The 19,558-nt window shown below is 35.8% G+C and overlaps 1 protein-coding gene across 2 annotated transcripts in view; it reads right to left on the reverse strand.

Moving 5' to 3' along the window:
• Window positions 1-19,558, reverse strand: part of SP4 (Sp4 transcription factor) — a 71,929-nt gene that overhangs the window by 14,098 nt on the left and 38,273 nt on the right. Inside the window, exons 4-5 of one of the 2 annotated variants that reach the window (XM_067746180.1) lie at window positions 18,698-18,926; window positions 10,092-10,291 (exon numbers count right to left, since the gene is read on the reverse strand). In XM_067746180.1, coding sequence (XP_067602281.1) covers window positions 10,092-10,291; window positions 18,698-18,926 — 429 coding nt within the window. The remainder of the gene's footprint in view (window positions 1-10,091; window positions 10,292-18,697; window positions 18,927-19,558) is intronic. The other variant, XM_067746181.1, reaches the window with a different exon arrangement.

Below are 19,558 nucleotides of genomic sequence, written 5' to 3' on the forward strand. Positions count from 1 at the left end.
TACCATAGTGGTAAAAATAAATGTCTGAATAAACAAATAATTGGGGAAGAAAGTATAGATAGATCTTCCTTATATAAGAGTCACAATTAAAAATTGTACAAACGTGAGGGAAATAGAAAATGACCTTTAGTACATCACAGTAACATCACACAGAACATCACAGTAACATCACACAGAACATCACATTGTATCTGCAGGCAAGATACAGGTGGGCGGGGTGATGCACCACACCAGCAAGAAAGTCGCCACGGACTCCGACATCCCACGGACTCTGACACCCCACGGACTCTGACATCCCACAGACGATATCAGGCGTCCCCCGCCCTTAACTGTCCCAGTCTTTTCTGCACTGGTCGTGGGACGTGTAGGAGGGACTCGGGGAGACCCCAAAAAGCTGGATATGGACTCAGTGACCTTTAAGGATGTGGCTGTGAACTTCATCCTGGAGGAGTGGGCTCTACTGAATCCTACACAGAAGAAACTCTACAGAGATGTGATGCAGGAAACCTTCAGGAAGCTGGCCTCAGCAGGAACAAAATGGGATGGTGATGACATTGAAGAGCAGTACAAAAACCAGGGGGGAAAACCAAGAAATCATATGACAGTGAGATTCTCTGAGAGTAAAGACAGTAGTCCAAGTGGAAGAAACTTCAACCTTACTCCACCTCTTGATCAGAACAAGAAAACTCCTGGATTAAAACCATGTGAATGCAGTGTATGTGGAAAAGTCTTCATGCATCATTCATCTCTTAATAGACTCATGAAATGTCACACTGAACACACACCTCAAGATTTTTAAAAAATATGATCAGGGCTGTATAATACATATAAATGTAAGGAAAGTGGGAAAGTTTACAAATATTACAGTTCCTTACAGAGGCACTCACACAAGAACTTACACAGGAGAGAAACTGTATGAATTCCAGCAATGTGGAAAAAGTTTCAGTAATCATTCATCAAGGTTTCCAAACACATGAAAGAGTTCACTCTGGAGAGTAGCCCTATGAATATAAGCAATGGCATAAAGGTTTACGTTCTCAAAAGGTTTCCAAAAACACGAAAGAGATCACACCGGAGAAAAACCCTATGAATGTAAGGAATGTGAAGAAGCATTCATTAACCCCAGTTCTCTTCAAATACATGAAAGGAGTCACAGTGGAGAGAAACCATATGTGTATAAAACATATTGTAAAGCATTTAGTATTCCCAGATAGCTTCAAGAACATCAAAGAACCCATACTGGAGAAAAACCCTATGAATGTAAAGTATGTGGGAAATCCTTCGCTTCCACTTACGTTCAAGTGCATGAAAGAGCTCACACTGGACAGAAACCCTATCAATGTCAGGAATGTGGGAAAGCCTTCGTTTGTCCCTCAGGCATTTAAAGGCACAAGAGACTGCACACTAGAGAGAAACCATATAAATGTGAAGAATGTGGGAAAGCATTCAATATCCCAGTTCTCTTCACATACATGAAAGGACTCACACTAGAGAGAAACTGTATGTGTGTAAAACATGTTATAAAGCATTTAGTATTCCCAGATAGCTGCGAAAACATGAAAAAAAACATACTGGAGAAAAACCCTATGAATGTAAAATATGTGGGAAAACCTTCAGTTCCACTTATGTTCAAGTGCATGAAAATAATTCACACTGGAGAGAGACCCTATAAATGTAAGGAATGTGGGAAAGTCTACATTTTTCTCTCTCAGGCATTCAAAGACACATGAGCCTGCACACTGGAGAGAAACCATATAAATGTGTAGAATGTGGGAAAGCATTTATTATTCCCAGTTTTCTTCAAACACGTGAAAGGACTCACACTGGCAAGAAACTGTGTGTGTGTAAAATATGTTCTAAAGCATTTCGTTTTTCCAGTTCTCTTCAAAAACATGAAAGAACTCATACTAGAAAAAACCTATGACTGTACAATATGTGGGAAAACTTTTGCTTCCACTTATGTTCAAGTGCATGAAGGAATTCAAGCTGCAGAGCAGCCTTATGAATGTAGGAATGTGGGAAAGCCTACATTTGTCTTAGGCATTCAGAGACACATGCATACTACACAGAAACCATGTAAATATGAAGAATGTGGGAAAACCTTCTCTGATCTCTCTACTTTGCAAAAGCATGAAAGGGTTCACTAGATAATAAATCTAGTTTTTATAGAGCCTAGGAAAGACTTCAGTGGGCCCACATACTTATATGTGAAAACTCTCATGAGAAACAAATATAAATGTCAGTAACGTGAGGTAACTTGTTGGAAAGTAATCCAGGAATAATGTTTTAGAAAATCTTCAATGTAAAAGACTTGTTATAAAAATTTATAAATATGTGTGTTTACTAAGGATCTTTATGAAAGTGTCTTTCTTGACATTGGATTTGTACTAGTTACCTTCAAAAATGAGTATTTAGGTGAGGTAATTCTGTAAGTCATCTTTTAATAATAGTTCATAAGGTTAAAAGGTAGCAATTTTTCCTTTAATCAGATAATGATATTTTCTCTTTCCATTTTTAAGTCTGTTGGACCTATGGGTGATTGAAGTGTATTTTTTTTTTTTTTTGACATCTTTGTTGGAGTGCGGTTGCTTTGCAGTGGTGTGTTGGTTTCTGCTTCGTGACAAAGTGAATCTGCTGTACATATACGTATATCCGCATAAAGTGTAGTTCTAATATGCAATTAGGCTTGTTATTTGTTGGGATTTTCCTACTGGCCTTGGGTGGCAGTTCTCGAATATCCTTAATCTATTATATATACCGTACCTTTATTACAAAAAGATCTTTTTTGGGGGGTGGTGAGTATAGGAGCCTTTTTCCATTTTCTCTACTATTAAATACTTGGAATAATTTTTTCTGTATGGCCAGGTTGTCAAAGGGTGTACATTCACGTAAATTATGTTTTTCCATTTGCTTCTTCATTCCTTCTGACTGGTATTTGGTGAATAGACTTTGAAGAAGAGAGACTTGTGATAGGACAAAAAATCTAGCGTTGGAGATATCCTGCCTGTGAGTAACATTAGGACCTAGATTTTCCAGAATCTATCCCTTTTGTGGTTCCATGTTAGAATTCACCAATAGCGTCATCTGTGTGCAATTTAAAGGCAGATGAGAAGGCATACTTCAGATTTTGGAGCCACCACGCTGGGAGAGAGACAGATACATAGGAGGTTTGAGGACACCACCTTTCATCCTATTTTCCAGATTCTGGGTCTTTGTATTCAAGAATATCCTCAAAACCACCAACAACTGTTTGATTCCTGTTATCAGAAGTGTAGTTTTCCTCTGATGTCTTCACAATTCTACATAAAAATCTGTCAGAGTTTGAATTTTTCTGTGAGGCATCCTGTGTCCAGTTGGAAAATAATTCAGAATTTCATGGTTGGGAATACTGTCAGATTACCCTTCTGCAGATTTACAGCTTCATCATGTCTAATTTGTGTAGGAAACACCTTATGCTGTTAACATTGTTAGTGAGTATGTTTTCCTGATTCACCATACATTCACAATGGTGCAGCGATAAACAAGGACATGGGAGTTTGCTGCACTGTGCAGTGGCTGCCTTGACCCACTCCTTCAATGTGAGAATAAGCCCCTTCCTCATATCAGGAAAAGTATGGGTGCTTTCTGTTACTTGTAGCTGAATATAATCCCTCTTTGTTTTCAGTTATGTTTGATGGTACATGATTAAAAGTCTGTTCATGTTTTGGCGAAAGAAATGATTCTGTAGTTGTTTCAGAGAGAGATTTTATCAACTCTTTCCTCAGCTTTCGTATGCTAACAAATATTGTGGTTTTTATTTCCTCAGAAAATATATTAAAATACCCATTATAATTATGGATATTCAGGAAAAAAGAAAAGATACAATGAGGAATGCTAAAAGTGAAAATAGTATTTTCTTTAAAGAGAAAGAGGACATTTGTGCAGACTCAAAATATCTCCTCTAAAATATTTACTAATTACTGTGGTTGTGTTCATTTAAGTCCACAGATTCTTTGATACTCCTCCCTCTAGGAGGTGGAGCTTAATTCACTTCCTCTTGAATATTGAATGGACTTAGTCACTTGCTTCTAATAAACAAAATATGGAAAGGAAAAAAGAAAAACTTCACAGTGGAGATACCTGGCAAACATTATCTTAACTAATTCATCAAGGTTAACATCACCAATAATAAGACATATTGACATCATGTACTCCCTGATATGATGCGATTAGAAGGACAATAATGTCTGTGATATTCTTCCCAGCAACAATTCATAACCTCAATGTAATCATGAGAAAATATCAGACAAACCCAAATTGAGGAATATTCTACAAGATACTTAACCTTTAAGTGTCAAGGTATGAAAAGACCAGGAAAAAAAATGAGGAAATTTCATAGACTGCAGGAGACTAAAGAGTCATGACAAATAAATGCAATGTGGTACTCTGGACTGAATCTTGGAATAGAAAAAGTATATTTGTAGGGAAGCCTTAACTGGTAGTATTGTACCAATGTTAATTTCTTAACATTGTGCTATGGAAGACATCAGTTATAGAGGAAGCTGGGTGAAGGGTATTTGAGAACTCGCTATATTATCTTTGCAACTCCTCTGTAAGTATAAAGTTACTTCAAAATAAAAAAGTTATAAATAAATAAAATAAATAAGTTCCTTAAAGCTGAAGAGGTAAAATTAGGTCACCTACAAAAAAATATGAGAAGAGAACAATGAACTTCTTATTAGTAAAACAGATGCAAGAAGACAACAGAGCAGTGCCATTAATGTTTTAAGTGAATATAATTTTCAACCTAGAATTCTGTATTAGCCAAATTATCAATGAAATGGAAAAGTAAAATAAAGACATTTTCAAACAAATTTACTTCTGTATGCCTTTTTGTAGGAAGCATTTCATAACGTTTTCCAGAAACCAAGGGAATAAACTAAGAAAGCTGAAGATGTGAGATCTGGAGAACACTGGATCCAAACCATTAGAGCAGGGAAGAAAAGTCTCAGGATTACAGTTGTGCAGCACCTAGACAGGAATCAATCAGTGTTTGAAAGGAAAGCTGGAGTCCTCCAGGAATAAGGAGAAACCTGATGGAGTTGATACTTTTCTTGAAAAGTTAAAATAACAAAAGGAGGTAATAAAGTTAACCAATTCGAAGGGGAAGAAGGCAATTTGAAACTTCAGGGGAAAAAAAACAAAAAATACACAGGAAAGGACAGGTAATCACAGTCCATTACATAATGTAATTATTATTTATTTACTAATTTTCAACTTTAAAAACTAAGCTATAAAAAAACGAAGGCAGTGGTTATTAAAGAAAATGTAAGCATTTTAACATCAAGAGAAAGAGAAGAGATAGTAAAAGTTTAGGTGAGAGAAGTTAAAAGGTGAAAGGGATGGAAACTGAAGGACAGACATGGTAATACGGTATCACACAGTGGTGAGTCATGAGACAACATTTGGCCTGCACACAGTTAAAGAAAAAATGCAATGCCATTGATGGTGTAAAGTCAGATAAATTATTTTGGGGGGAGTACTGATTTCTGTCAGTTTACAACTGAGTGTTCATTTTTTTAATTTGAAGTATGTTGATGTATAATACTGAATAAGTTACAGGTGTACAATATACTGATTCACAATTTTAAAGGTTATACGTCATTTATAGTTATAAAATATTGGCTATATTCCTCATGTTGTACAATATATCCCTGTAGCTTATTTTATACCTAATAGTTTGTACCTCTTAATCCCCTACCCCTAAATTGTACCTACCCCCTTCCCTTTCCTTACTGGTAACCACTAGTTCGTTCTCTATATCTGTGAGTCTGCTTTTAAAAATTTATAGTCACTAGTTTGTTGCATATTTTAGATTCCACATATAAGTGATATCATACAGCATTTGTCTTTCTCTATCTGACTTATTTCACTTCATGTATTGATCGACACTTAGGCTGCTTCCATATCTAGGCAACTGTAAATCATGCTGCTATGAACATTAGGCTGTGTGTATCTTTTCAAATTAGTGTTTTGGGGTTTTTTTTTGAACACATATCCAGGAGTGGAATTAGTTGGTCATATGGTAGTTCTATTTCTAGTTTTTTGAGAAACCTCCATGTTGTCTTCCAGAGCAGATGCACCAATTTACAGTTCCACCAAGAGTGTACAAGGGTTCCCTTTTCTCCGCATCCTCACCAACATTTTTTATTTGTATTCTTTTTGATGATCGCCATTCTCACAGGTGGGTTTGATTTGCATTTCCCTGATGATTAGCAACACTGAGCAGCTTTTCATGTGCCTACTGGCCATCTGTGAGGTAAATTCTTAACTCTTAATGCAAGAATAGTCAGTGTCTAATATTGCTGTATCAATAAATAACAGTGTAAGCATATTATACAGGTATGCACAGCCATCACAGGATGAATAAAAAAGTAAAAATAGTTAAAGGATTAAACATGATTTTCTCCAGGGAGCAGATGGGGTGGGCCAAAGAGTCTGCTTAACAATCCAAGCTCTTCTACATGATTTGATTTTTAAATACCATATCCATGTATCTTTTGAAAAAAAATTTTTATTTTACAGAAAGCAAAAAAAAAAAAATCTGCACTATTTTCAACAGTGAATAAAAATAACTCACTTGTCCACTCATAGTAAGATGATAACTGAATTTCTACTTAGTGCAGTGGTTGGGCATTAGAGAAAACAGTTACTGCCATGAATGACCAAGGCTTTCAACTTAACATATAAAATGCTTAATCAATACTTATTTATTTCAAAAGACTTGTTTCATTTTCTTTTCAACAACTTTAATAAACACTTAGAATGAAAGTTACTTGTACTACTTCTTTAAAAGTAAAAGGTATCTGATGTTAAGCCAAACACTTCAAAATAACATGTTTAAATAAACAATTTTGTGTATGATGTATTCAAGATGTCTGAAACACTGAAAGTAAGCTGTAAGTATATTAAATTCTGAATTATTCAGGTTATTAGAAGACAATAATGGTGTGGACCATTTAAAAAGAAGAAAGAGGGCTTCCCTGGTGGCGCAGTGGTTGAGATTCCGCCTGCCGATGCAGGGGACGTGGGTTCGTGCCCAGGTCCGGGAGGATCCCACATGCCACGGAGCGGCTGGGCCCGTGAGCCATGGCCGCTGAGCCTGCACGTCCGGAGCCTGTGCTCCGCAATGGGAGAGGCCACAGCAGTGAGAGGCCCGCATACCGCAAAAAAAAAAAAAAAGAAGAAAGAAATTATGCTTCCAACTCATTAATCTTTTGAAGTAGTTTATATAAATCCTTCAGTAAATCTGCCTTGTGTTATCTGTATGAGTATGAATGTGCAACAGAAAGGAACTTTAGAAACTCATCGCTTCTCAAACAAAATGATGAAATCACAATGTGAGAGGTTCCAAATTTTCTTGGCTTCCCTAATCTGCCCCACTGTTAAACCAGGGCAGAAATACTGCATCCACTCATACTGACATAAACAGCACAGTATTTTTCTAAAACAGACATCAATATTGTTATGGGCTTAATTTTTTTTTTTAACTGTATTTTTTTTTTTCTATTTTCTTAGTGGTTACTCTAGGGCTTACCTCTGGACAGTTTACTATACTGTCTTCCTGTCCCATCCCGGTAAGTTGTCCCCAGGAAAGGTCCTGGGCAGAGCGTGTGGGCAGGAAAGTTGCCTGAAGAAGGATGGCCCTGGACGATGGGGCACAGGAGGGAGGACTGAGGCACTGAGATGGCCACAGGGTGGCAGCCCCAGTGATAGAGAGGCTGCAGCTTTTTTTTTTTTTTGCGGTACACGGGCCTCTCACTGTTGTGGCCCCTCCCGTTGCGAAGCACAGGCTCCAGATGCGCAGGCTCAGCAGCCATGGCTCACGGTGGGCTTAATTTTTAATCACAACATATTTGCCAATATGAAAGATGAGGTGGCATTAGAAACCCAAATGTAATACTATACAGAGTTTTTAAAACTTTTTTTAATTAAAATTCTTATTTTTAATATAATGTTAACTCAGTGATTGAGCCATTACACTAAGACTCTTCTGTGTTACTAAGTTGTGTGCATATCAAACTAAGTAATTTTTACTTATCACTTTAAATAGATTTAGCAACCATTATTTCTTCTCTGAGACTATTTTCTAATCTGTAAAATGGAGCCAATTTCTAGCTTACAGTGCTTCTGTTAGAATTAAATGAGCTGATATATTTGAAACATCTGATATTCAGTAGTTGATCAATAAAAGTCAGCTCTAGTTCCCCTTTTGTCCTACATGTACCTTGATACAAGTTAAAGTTTAATGTCTAATTCAAAAAAATCTACCCAAATTATTACTTTATTCAATAATTAAACATTGAGTCCCAAATATATATACCAGACATGTTCTAAATAGAGAAGGTCAGTGTTATATACCAAAACAAGGAAAACTGCCCTACCAGATATCAAGACTTAATATACGCTTCTGGTAATTAAAACAGTATAGTATTACTGTAGGAAGTGACAAACAGACAAAACAAAGGACTCAGAAATTGAGCCATTCTTAAAGAGGACATCAACATATGAGAGAAGTTCCATTACATATCAATGAAGAAAGAACTGGACTATTCAAGAAATGGCTTTCCACATGAAAGAAAAACAAAATTTTATCCCCTTTTTAGTCCATCATGAAAAAAAAAAATTTTTTTAGACTAATAAACTTACACAAAGAAAACCTTAAAGCCAATTAGAAGAAAATGTTTTTAAAAACGTTATGACCTTGAGATAGGAGAAATTTTCATTTTAAAAAAAAGCAAAATGCAAAGGAATATATTTACATATCCTTATATTTTACTAAATAAAAATATAAAACTTCCATATGACAAAAGATAGCACTAAGATAAAAAGATAGCAATACTGGGGAAAATTGCAATATATAATCAGTAAGAAAAAGGAAAACAACAACAACAAAAAAGATCAAAAGAATCAACAGAAAACAAAATATAAATGACCAATAAACACAGGAAAAAAGATGCTTATCTCACTATAATCAGGAAAAATGCTAATTTAAAAAATTAAATAGAAACCATTTTAGACTGACAAGAACTTTCAAAGCCTGATGCTACTGAGTGAACATACAGCCAAGTGGAAACTCTCAATCAACACTAGTGAAGCAGAGATGGTAACAGCCACTTTAGAGACTCTAGTGGTTATCTAGCAAAATCAAACATACACATTCTCTAAGATCCAATAATTCTACTTCTTGTACATGTTCACTGTATGTTCAAAGTAGTAAAGTTTGTGACAGCAAAAATCTTGAACTCATCTAAATAGTGTGGGAAATGGATCAATACAGTGTAGTAGAGTCATGTGATAGAACACTACATAGCAGTTAAGAGAAATAGACATGTATTCATACACATATGTATACATATATATGAACTTGGATAGATGTCAAAACATAGTAAGTAAAATTATACTGTAATATATCAGTTACATAAAATTTCACAGAAAACACAAAACAATATTCACATATATCCATGAAGAAAATATGTAAGAGTATTAAAACTACAGTAAAAATTTACACTTGAAATTCATGGTAGCTGTTGTCTTTGAGAGGTAGGAGGACAAAGATGATGTTAACTTTATAATGATTTGTTTTGTTAAAAAATAACAGATAATACAGCATGTTAACAGCTGTCAATTCTGAGTGAGAGTTAAGGTAGGTGTTTGTTATACTTTTCTTGATACTTCAGTCAATTTTCTGGATTGAACAAAAACTAATCAAGGTCACCAACAAGATGATAATTCAACTCTCTTCTCATCAACTTAAATACTGACAAAAAGTAATATGTGAGTTCAACATGCTAAGAATGCAAGATAAGCAAATGGAATAAATTCCAAGTCATGTAATTATGCTGATAAAGCTTACGAAAAGTAGAATAAAATATATCTCAGAAATGAGGTAAAGAATTTTGATCTTAAACATCTTTCATATAATCACTAAAATGAATTTTCTCTCTTTAATTTCCATATTTCCCAATTTGATAGCTAACTATCACTATAATTTTCATCTAAGCACTGAGAAAAGAAATAATAAGTACAAGTCCTAAAATAAATCAACTAACCTGTATGGGTTCTTCTATGTCTCTGAAGCTCATCACTCCTTGTAAATCTTTTGCCACAAAACATCCAGTTGCATATAAAAGGTCTTTCTCCAGTATGCCAGCGAAGATGTGCTCGTAGGTGAGATGTTTTGCCATAAACTTTTCCACATCCTTCAATATGACAGATATGTTGTTTCTTTTTTCCTGGTTCATTACTGCCTCTACAAAAACAAAAACAAAAACCAAACATTAATTACACTCCCAAACACCAAGCTTGTAATTCAGGAAAAGTAAAAGGGAATCAAGGTAATTAAATGATGCTTTTCTAAATGAGTTTTTAAAATCATGATGCCACAACTGTAGTTAAAAATCAGAAAAAAACAGCACTGTGTAGTAAAACTCAAAAGTGGTATGAAAACATTAATTTTAGAGAATGTATGTTCTGCCATGGAATTCACATGTTCATTTCCTAGTACGTTCCTCCCCTGTGAAAAAAATCTCTTTAAACTTTTCAAGACACTTGAAAACTCTCCTCTAAAATACCAAAGAATGGTAATCCTCATTTAAAAGTGTAACGTTCAGAGTTTCGCTTCCAGCAAAAGCAGCACGAAGAGCTCCCTGGACCTACTCCCCAGTGAAACCAGTGCAAATGATAACAAAAAAAGCAAATAACATTTACAATCTCTGGAAATGGCCTTATGAGTATACAGCAAATAAAGAAACATTTATTCATGAAAATCAAATAGAACTTGGTAAGAAGAATGAGAGTCTGCTGTATTTGAACCAATACTCACTCTGTGTCTCCCTCCTCCTTCCACCTCCCCTGACACAGAAACACTACAGACTTGTGCAATCAACAACAGGGTTCCCTCTTCTCCCACCCTTCTAGTTGCTGGGTTATCTCCCCAAGAAAGGCAGGACATCAGCATTTCTCAATCTACCCGCAGCTACCTGTTACTGAGGCTAAGTTTCAGGTGAGTGTGGCTGACAGATGGGGAACAACCTTCTTCCACCCAATCCCAACCCCTGAGACACAGGCTCAACCTTGGATAAGGCATGATGAAAACACTGGGGTCCAGATGACCCTTGACCCAGCTCATTTGTAGTTCATAAATCAGAGGTTCCAAGACTGGAGTGACCAGCCAATAAAACTTGAGGCTACTGCTGACCTCCTGCCCCCACGTACTCAGCTCCTAGAGCACAGAATGCATAGGGAGAAATGTGTCACTGTCCCAACCCCAGTTCAAGAGCCATGACACAGAGATTTTGGCCAGAGGGAGAGTATACCATAAAACAGAAGGCTCCAAATCTCTTCCCAAGAAATTGACTTTCATTTGCAACAAAGTGTGGAGAGGTTTGAGCCTAAGGATGATCTTAAAGACAGTGGAGATTGTTGCAAAAGGCAACTGGGAGGAGACTAATAGATTCACTGGAGACATAAGCTAAACTATAGACTGACAGGTTGCCAGAAAGAACTGAGGAAAGAGGTAGCCGGTAGGAGTCCTACAGGATCAGAATAAATCTCAAGCACAGACCTAAGTTCTGCCTTTTAAAACTCTGATTGGATCAGGCTGTGGAGCAATATATGCTTCAGGGTATTACTGAAAACAACAGAGCAATCAGCTGGCAATTAGTGGAGCTTAACAGCTGGGTGTGGTCAGAGAAAGAACCAAAAATATCCCTACCAAAACCACTGTCATCCCAGGGTCACTAAGGAGCAACACGCTTCATACTGGAGAGGGGCAGGGGAGTGGGGGCAGGGATTTTCATTAAAATAATCCAGCTCCTCACTAAACAAACAAGCAAAACAGTAACAAGCCAGAGGTGGGAGAAGGACAGAAGGCAGTACTAGGAGTTGCTACAATATACTATTTCTCTAGTTTCCAACAAAAAATTATGAGACGTGCAAAAACCAGAAACAAAGAAGGAAAAAACGACCTATACACTAGAGAAAAAGCAGGCAAGAGAAACTGCCTGTGAGAGCAAACAAATTTAACAAGACTTCAAAGCAGCCATTATGAATACGTTCAAAGAACTAAAGGACATCATGATTAAAGAAGTAAAGCAAGATATAATGACATCACATCAAACAGAGAATATCAATAAAGAGCTAGAAATGATTTTTTAAAGAACCAATTGGAAACTCTTGAGATAAAAGGTACAACTGAAATGAAAAATTCACAAGAGGGACTCAAGAGAAGGAAGAAATAGTGAAACTGAAGACAGTTCAATAGAGATTATGCAACCCAAAAAGCAAACAAGAAACAGAAGAAGAATAAACAGAATGTCAGAGAAATGTGGAACACCAACATATGAATGAGAATACCAGGAGGAGAGGAGACGAGAGGGAAAAGGGGAGTGGGGGATGAAGCAGAAAAAATATTCAAAGAAATAACAGCTGAAAACTTATGAAAAACATTAACCTACACTTTCAGGAAGCTCAACAAACTCCAAATACGATAAATGTAGAGATCTACAAATAGACACTTTACACTAAAAATCCTGAAACCCAAAGACAAGGACAAAATCTTGAAAACAGCAAGAAACATGACTCATCACTTGCAGGGAAAGCCCAGTAGGATTAAAGGCTGACTTCTCAGTAGAAACATATTCAAGTACTCAAAAACAAAACAAAAACCAACAAAAAAAAACAAAAAAACCTCAAACAAGAATCCTATATCCAGCAGAGCTATCTTTCAAAAATGAAGGTGAAATAAAGATATTCCCAGATAAACAAAAACTAAGAGAATGCGTTGCTAGTAGACTTGCTTTGCAAGAAATACTAAAGGAAGTTCTTTAAGCTGAAAGCAAGTGAAACCAGCAAGTAATTCAAATATATATAAAGAAACAAAAGCGCACTAGCAAAGGCAATTACGTAATTATAAAGGACAGTGTAAGTGCATATTTCTTCTCACCTAATTTAAAAAGCAATTTTGGGCTTCCCTGGTGGCACAGTGGTTAAGGATCCACCTGCCAATGCAGGGGACATGAGTTCGATCCCTGGTCTGGGAAGACCCCACATGCCACAGAGCAACTAAGCCCATGTGCCACAACTACTGAGTTTGCGCTCTAGGGCCCACGAGCCACAACTACTGAGTCTGCGTGCCACAACTACTGAAGCCCACATGCCTAGAGCCCGTGCTCTGCAACAAGAGAAGCCACTGCAATGAGAAGCCCGTGCACCACCACAAAGAGTAGCCCCCGCCTGCCGCAACCAGGAAAAGCCCATATGCAGCAACAAAGACCCAAAGCAGCCAAAAATGTGGTTTAATAAAAAAATAAAAAGCAATTTTATAAAACAATATGTATAAAATGTATTGTCAAGACTGTAACATTAGAGAAATGCAACATATGTAACATATCTGCCAATAACAGCACAAAGGAGGTGGCTGGGAGCAAAGCCATAAGGAAATGACCCCAAATAGGAACTCAAATTCATGGGAATAAATAAAGAGAACCAGAAATGATAAAGTTAACAGAGCAAATTTAAAAGACATAAATTTATAAAAATAATAATTATAACAACGTATTGTGGGGTTTGTAACCCTTATGTATTTAACAGTAATACCATAAAAAGAAGCACAAGGGAACAGACCTATATAGGAGTAACATTTCTATAACTCACTGGAATTAAGTTACCGTAAATCTTAAACTGATTATGATAAATTAATATATTGTAAGGCCTAGAGCAAGCACTAGAGAAATAAGCACAGTGAAAACATCATTAATGAAATTATAATGCTACATTACAAACTAAAATATTAATTTAATTCAAAAGAAAGCAGTAAGGGAGGGATAAGGGAGCAAAAAAAGACATGAGACATAGAAAACAAAAGGTAAAAATGGCAGACATAAATTCATTATACTGATAATAACATCAAATGTAAATGGATTATATAAACTAATAAAAAGGTAGGTTTTGTCAGATTAGATTCAAAACAAGACCCAACTATGTACCATCTATAGCTGACACACTTTACATTTAAAGACACAAAAATACAAAGATATTGGAAAGTAAAAAGATGGAAAATGGTATCATGCAAACAACCACAAGAAAGCTGGAGTGGCTATACTAATACCAGGCAAAATAAACATTAAAACAAAAGATGTTATTAGAAATAAAGAGAGAAATTTGATAAGGATAAATGGGTCAATCCATCAGGAAACATACATGCATTTAAACAAGCGTAAAAAGAGAGTGCCAAAACAGAAGTAAAAACTGACAGAAATGAAGGGGGAAATAGACAATTCAATGATAATAGTTGGAGATTTCAATACACTATCTTCAGTGATTTTCCACAAAACAACTAGGTAGAAGATCAACAAGGAAGCAGAAGACTTGAATAACACTGTAAATAAACAAGACCTAACAGACATACACAGAACACTCCAGCAACAACAGCATTCTTCTCAAGAGCGCATGGAATGTTCTCCAGGACAGATCATATACTAGGCTGTGAAACAAATCTCAGTAAATTTAAAAGGACAGAAATAACAAAGTTTTCTGACCACAGTGGAAGAAAACTAGAAATCATTTATAGGAAGAAACTGGGAAGTTCACAAATACCTAGCAATTAAACAATATACTCCTAAATAACCAATGGGTCAAAGAAGAAATCAAAAGGGAAATTGTAAAAGACTTTGAGATGAAGGAAAACGAAAACACAACATACCAAAACTTAGGGGATACATATAAAGTAACGCTTAGAGGGAAACTTACAGCTGTAAATATCTATATTTAAAAATATCCTACCTCAAACCTGTCAGAATGGCTAGTATACAAAAGAGAACAAGTAACAAACGTTGGCAAGGATATGGAGAAAAGGAAGCCCTCATGCACTGTTGCTGGGAATGTAAATTGGTACAACCGCTACACCAAACAGTATGGATACTCCTCAAAAAATTAAAAATAGAACTAATATAAGACCCAGGAATTCCACTCCTGGGTATTTATCCAAAGAAAGTGAAAACACTAATTAGAAAAGATACATGCACCCTTATGTTCACTTCATCGTTATTCTCAATAGTCAAGATATGGAAGCCACCTAAATGCCCATCAATACATGAATGGATAAAGAAGATGTGGGTGTGTGTGTGTGTGTGTGTGTGTGTGTGTGTGTGTGTGTGTGTATACACACACACACACACATAATAGAAAATTACTCAGCCACAAAAAAAGAATGAAATCTTGCCATTTTTGACAACGCAGATGGACCTAGAGAATATTATGCTAAGTGAAACAAGTCAGACAGAGAAAGACAAATACTGAATGATTTTACTTATATGTGGAATCTAAACAACAAAATAAATGAACAAACATAACAAAACAGAAATAGAGTTATAGATACAGAGAACAAACAGGTGGTTGTCAGAGAAGAGGGGTGTGGAGGGAGGAAAAAAAATAGGTGAGGGAGATTGAGAGGTACAAACTGTCAGTTAAAAAATAAATGAGTCAAGGAGATGAAATGTACAGCGTGGGGAATAGGGTCAATAACTATGTAATAATTTTGTACAGTGGTAATATCATAACTAGACTTACTGTGATCATTGTGAAATGTATAGAAATAGTGATTCACTATATTGTGTAACAGGAACTAACAGAGTTATAGGTCAGTTACACCTCAAAAACAAACAAACAACTCACAGAAAAAGAAATCAGATTGGTGGTTACCAGAGGAGGGGAAATGGATGAAGGCAGTCAGAAGATACAAACTTCCAGTTCTAAGGTAAATAAATACTAGGAATGTAATTTACAACATGATAAATATAAGTAACACTGCTGTATGTTATATATGAAAATTGTTGAGAGCTAAATCCTAAGAGTCCTCATCACAAGGAAAAATATTTTTTCTATTTCTCTAATTTTGTAGCTACACAAGATGATAGATGTTCATTAAACTTATTATGATAATCATTTCATGATGTATTAAGTCATATTATTATGCTGTACACTTTAAACTTATACAGTGCTGTACGTCAATTATATCTCAATATAACTGGAAGGAAATAAAGATCTTAAATAATGTAAACTTCCATCTTAAGACAGTAAAACAGAGCAAATTAAATCCAAAATAAAGCAAGCAGAAGAAAGACAATAATAAAGAATAGAGCAGAAACTAATGAATTAGAGAATACAAAAACAATAGAGAAAAATCAATGGAACCAAAGGCTGATTAAAGGTCAACAAAACCAACAAGCCATTAGGGAGACTAACAAAAAAAAAAGAAGACTCAAATTACTAGAATCAGAAATGAAAAAGGGGATATCACTACCAACCTTACAGAAATAAAAAGGATTATAAAGAAATACCAAGAACAATTGTATACCAATTACTTAAAAAACTATAAGATGAACAAATTCTTAGAAAGATACAAAGTACCAAAGCTGACTCAAGAACAAGACAGAACTCAGAACAAGTAACAGGGTTGAATTAGTAGTCAAAAAAATACACAAAGGAAAAGCCCAGTGAGCTTCACAGGTTCACAAAACATTTTAAAAATTAATACCAGTTCTTCACAAACGTTCAAAAAATGAAACTGGAGAGAAGACTTCCCAACTCATTCTACAAGGCCAGTAATAACTTTGCCCAAACCAAAGGCATTATAAGAGAACAAGAGACCAATATCTCTCATGAACATGGATGCAAAAATTCTCAACACAATAGTAAAAATCCAAATCCATCAACATATAAAAAAAATTACATAGCATGACCAAGTTGTATTTATCCCATGAATGCAAAAGTACTTTAACATTTAACAATCAATTAATGTAATATACCATATTGACAGAATAAAAAACAAAACTACATGACCATCTCAACAGATGAAGAAAAGCATCTGACACAATCAAAAACCCTTTCATGTTGGGTGAGTTGGAAGACTCATACTCCCCAATGTCAGAAGTTACCACAAAGCCAAAGTCATCAGGACAGTGTGGTATTGGCATAGAAACAGACATACAGATCAATGAAACAGAATTGAAGAGTCTAGAAATAAACCTATCTGTCTATGATCAACTGATTTTTGACAAGGGTGCCAAAACCATCCAAAGAATGGGGAAGGGACAGTCTTTCAACAAATGGTATTGGATGAATCCTTACCTCACAAAAATTAACCCCCAAATTTATCAAAAACCTAAATGTAAGAACAAAAACTATAAACCTCTTATAAGAAAAGTGGGAATCTTTGTGACCTCAGATTGGGCAATGGATTCTTAGGTATGACACCAAAAGCAGAAGCACCCAAAGAAAAGACTGGACTTCACAATTAAAAACGTTTGTGCTCCAAAGGACACTATCAAGAAAGTGAAAAGACAACTCAGAGACCGGGAAGAAATATTTCAAATCATAAATCTGATAAGGGACCTGTATCTAGAATATATGAAGAACTATTATAATTCAATAATAAAAAGACAAATAATCTAATTAAAATAGGCATAAGATCTTAATAGACAATTGTCTAAAGAAGACACACAGGGACTTCCCTGGTGGCACAGTGGTTAAGAATCCACCTGCCAATGCAGGGGACATGGATTCGATCGCTGGTCTGGGAAGATCCACATGCTGCAGAGCAACTAAGCCCGTGAGCTACAACTACTGAGCCTGCATGCCACAACTACTGAAGCCCACGTGCCTAGACCCTGTGCTCCACAACAAGAAAAGCCACCGCAATGAGAAGCCCGTGCACCACAACAAAGAGTAGCCCCCACTTGTCACAACTAGAGAAAGCCCATGCACAGCAACAAACACCCAACGCAGCCAAAAATAAATAAATTAATTTAAAAAAAAAGAGATACACAAATGGCCAACAGTAAGCACACGAAAACATACTTTATATCATTAGTCATCAGGGAAATGCAAATCAAAACCAAAAACTTGTATTGTAGCAGCGTAATAGCCAACAGGTGGAAAAAGTTCCAAATGTCCAACAACTGATGAATGGATAAGTAAAATATTGTATATCCATACAATGGAATATTATTTTGTTCATTAAAAAGAATGAAGAACTGACACATGCTATAATATGGATCAACTTTGAAAACATGCTAAGTGAATGAAACCAGTCACAAAACCCACATATTTTGTGATTCCATTTATATGAATGTCTAGAACAGGCAAATCTATACACAGAAATTAGTTTAGTGGTTGCCTAGAGCTGGGAGGGAAGAGGGAGTGATAACTAAATAATACAGGATTTGTTTTCAGGGGAACAAAAAAGTTCTAAAATTGACTGTGGTGATGGATGTACAACTCTGTGAATATATTACAAACCACTGAAATGTACAGTTTAAATGAGTGAATTACATGGTATGTAAGTTTTACATCGATAAAGTTGTTTTAAAATTTTACATAAATAAATGAAGAAAGAAAACCATAAAAGAAAGTATAAGGTACATGGTAGAGGACCACTGAAATCCCATTCCCAGAATAGCTCAATCTAATCCCCTTCATAACAATATTGTATCTCAACTCTTGGGCTATAAAGCTAGTGATGTTCTAATGATCGAAGTACTCAGCCAATGGCTTGATTTTAACTAACACCCTACGTGCCTTGATTACATGTAATTGTTCATTACATGTTAGCTATTATACTAGTCTCCACTGAGTTGGGTGGCAATAGAGCATTTACCTTCCTTCTCCTTCCCTACAATTAGGACAGGAACAGGCAACTCTTCGAAGCCTCTTGCCAGGCTGCACCTCTTGATCAGAAGCCTGCTGGCCTTGCTGCAAATGCACTTGTGTGAGTTGGTCAGGACTAACAGCACCTATAGTTGCATTAGCAATTCCTCCAACTGCTACGGTTACAGGAGCTATTGTAGCTTGTTGGACTTTCACTCCATCTTGTCCTTGCTGCTGACCTAAAAATGAGAGGGGAAAAGAGTATTACAATGTTTTCTATTCCTAAAAAAAGGATTTAGAAAATTTCCATATGGACACTTTAAAGCTACCATATTTGTTCTAACAGATTATCTGTGTAAAGTACAAAAGCAAAGGGGTTAATTTAAGTTTTATACTATGCCAATCCTCCTAAAATATAATATTCTAACCTTAGCAGCTCAGGCTTCCTCTATATCTGGCTGGTGGGACTATACATAAATTTTAACCCCCTTGTGGCTTAATTTCTCCATCTGTAAAATGAAGATTAATAATCCTTGCTACCTTACTACCTCACTGAAGTGCTGTGACGATTCATGAGACATTCTTTGAGATCCTCAGATGAAAGATGTTATATAAATAAAAAGCATTATTATGACCATTTCCACAGTAAGCAACATCTCATTCACTCCATAAAAGTAACTAAACAAAGGATTAAGTATAATGGACATTTCTCATTCCTAAACACTTGAAATTAAGCAAACATCTCTTTACTGATGAGTCTTTTTTTTTATTTTACACATTGAGTTAAGCAGTTTTTTTAAAAATGCAAAACCATGCATGATTATTACATACTGTCACTAAAATCACAGAACAGACATTTAGGATATTATTA

The sequence above is a fragment of the Pseudorca crassidens genome, chromosome 8 (assembly GCF_039906515.1).
Source record: "Pseudorca crassidens isolate mPseCra1 chromosome 8, mPseCra1.hap1, whole genome shotgun sequence".
NCBI classification, from domain to species: domain Eukaryota; kingdom Metazoa; phylum Chordata; class Mammalia; order Artiodactyla; family Delphinidae; genus Pseudorca; species Pseudorca crassidens.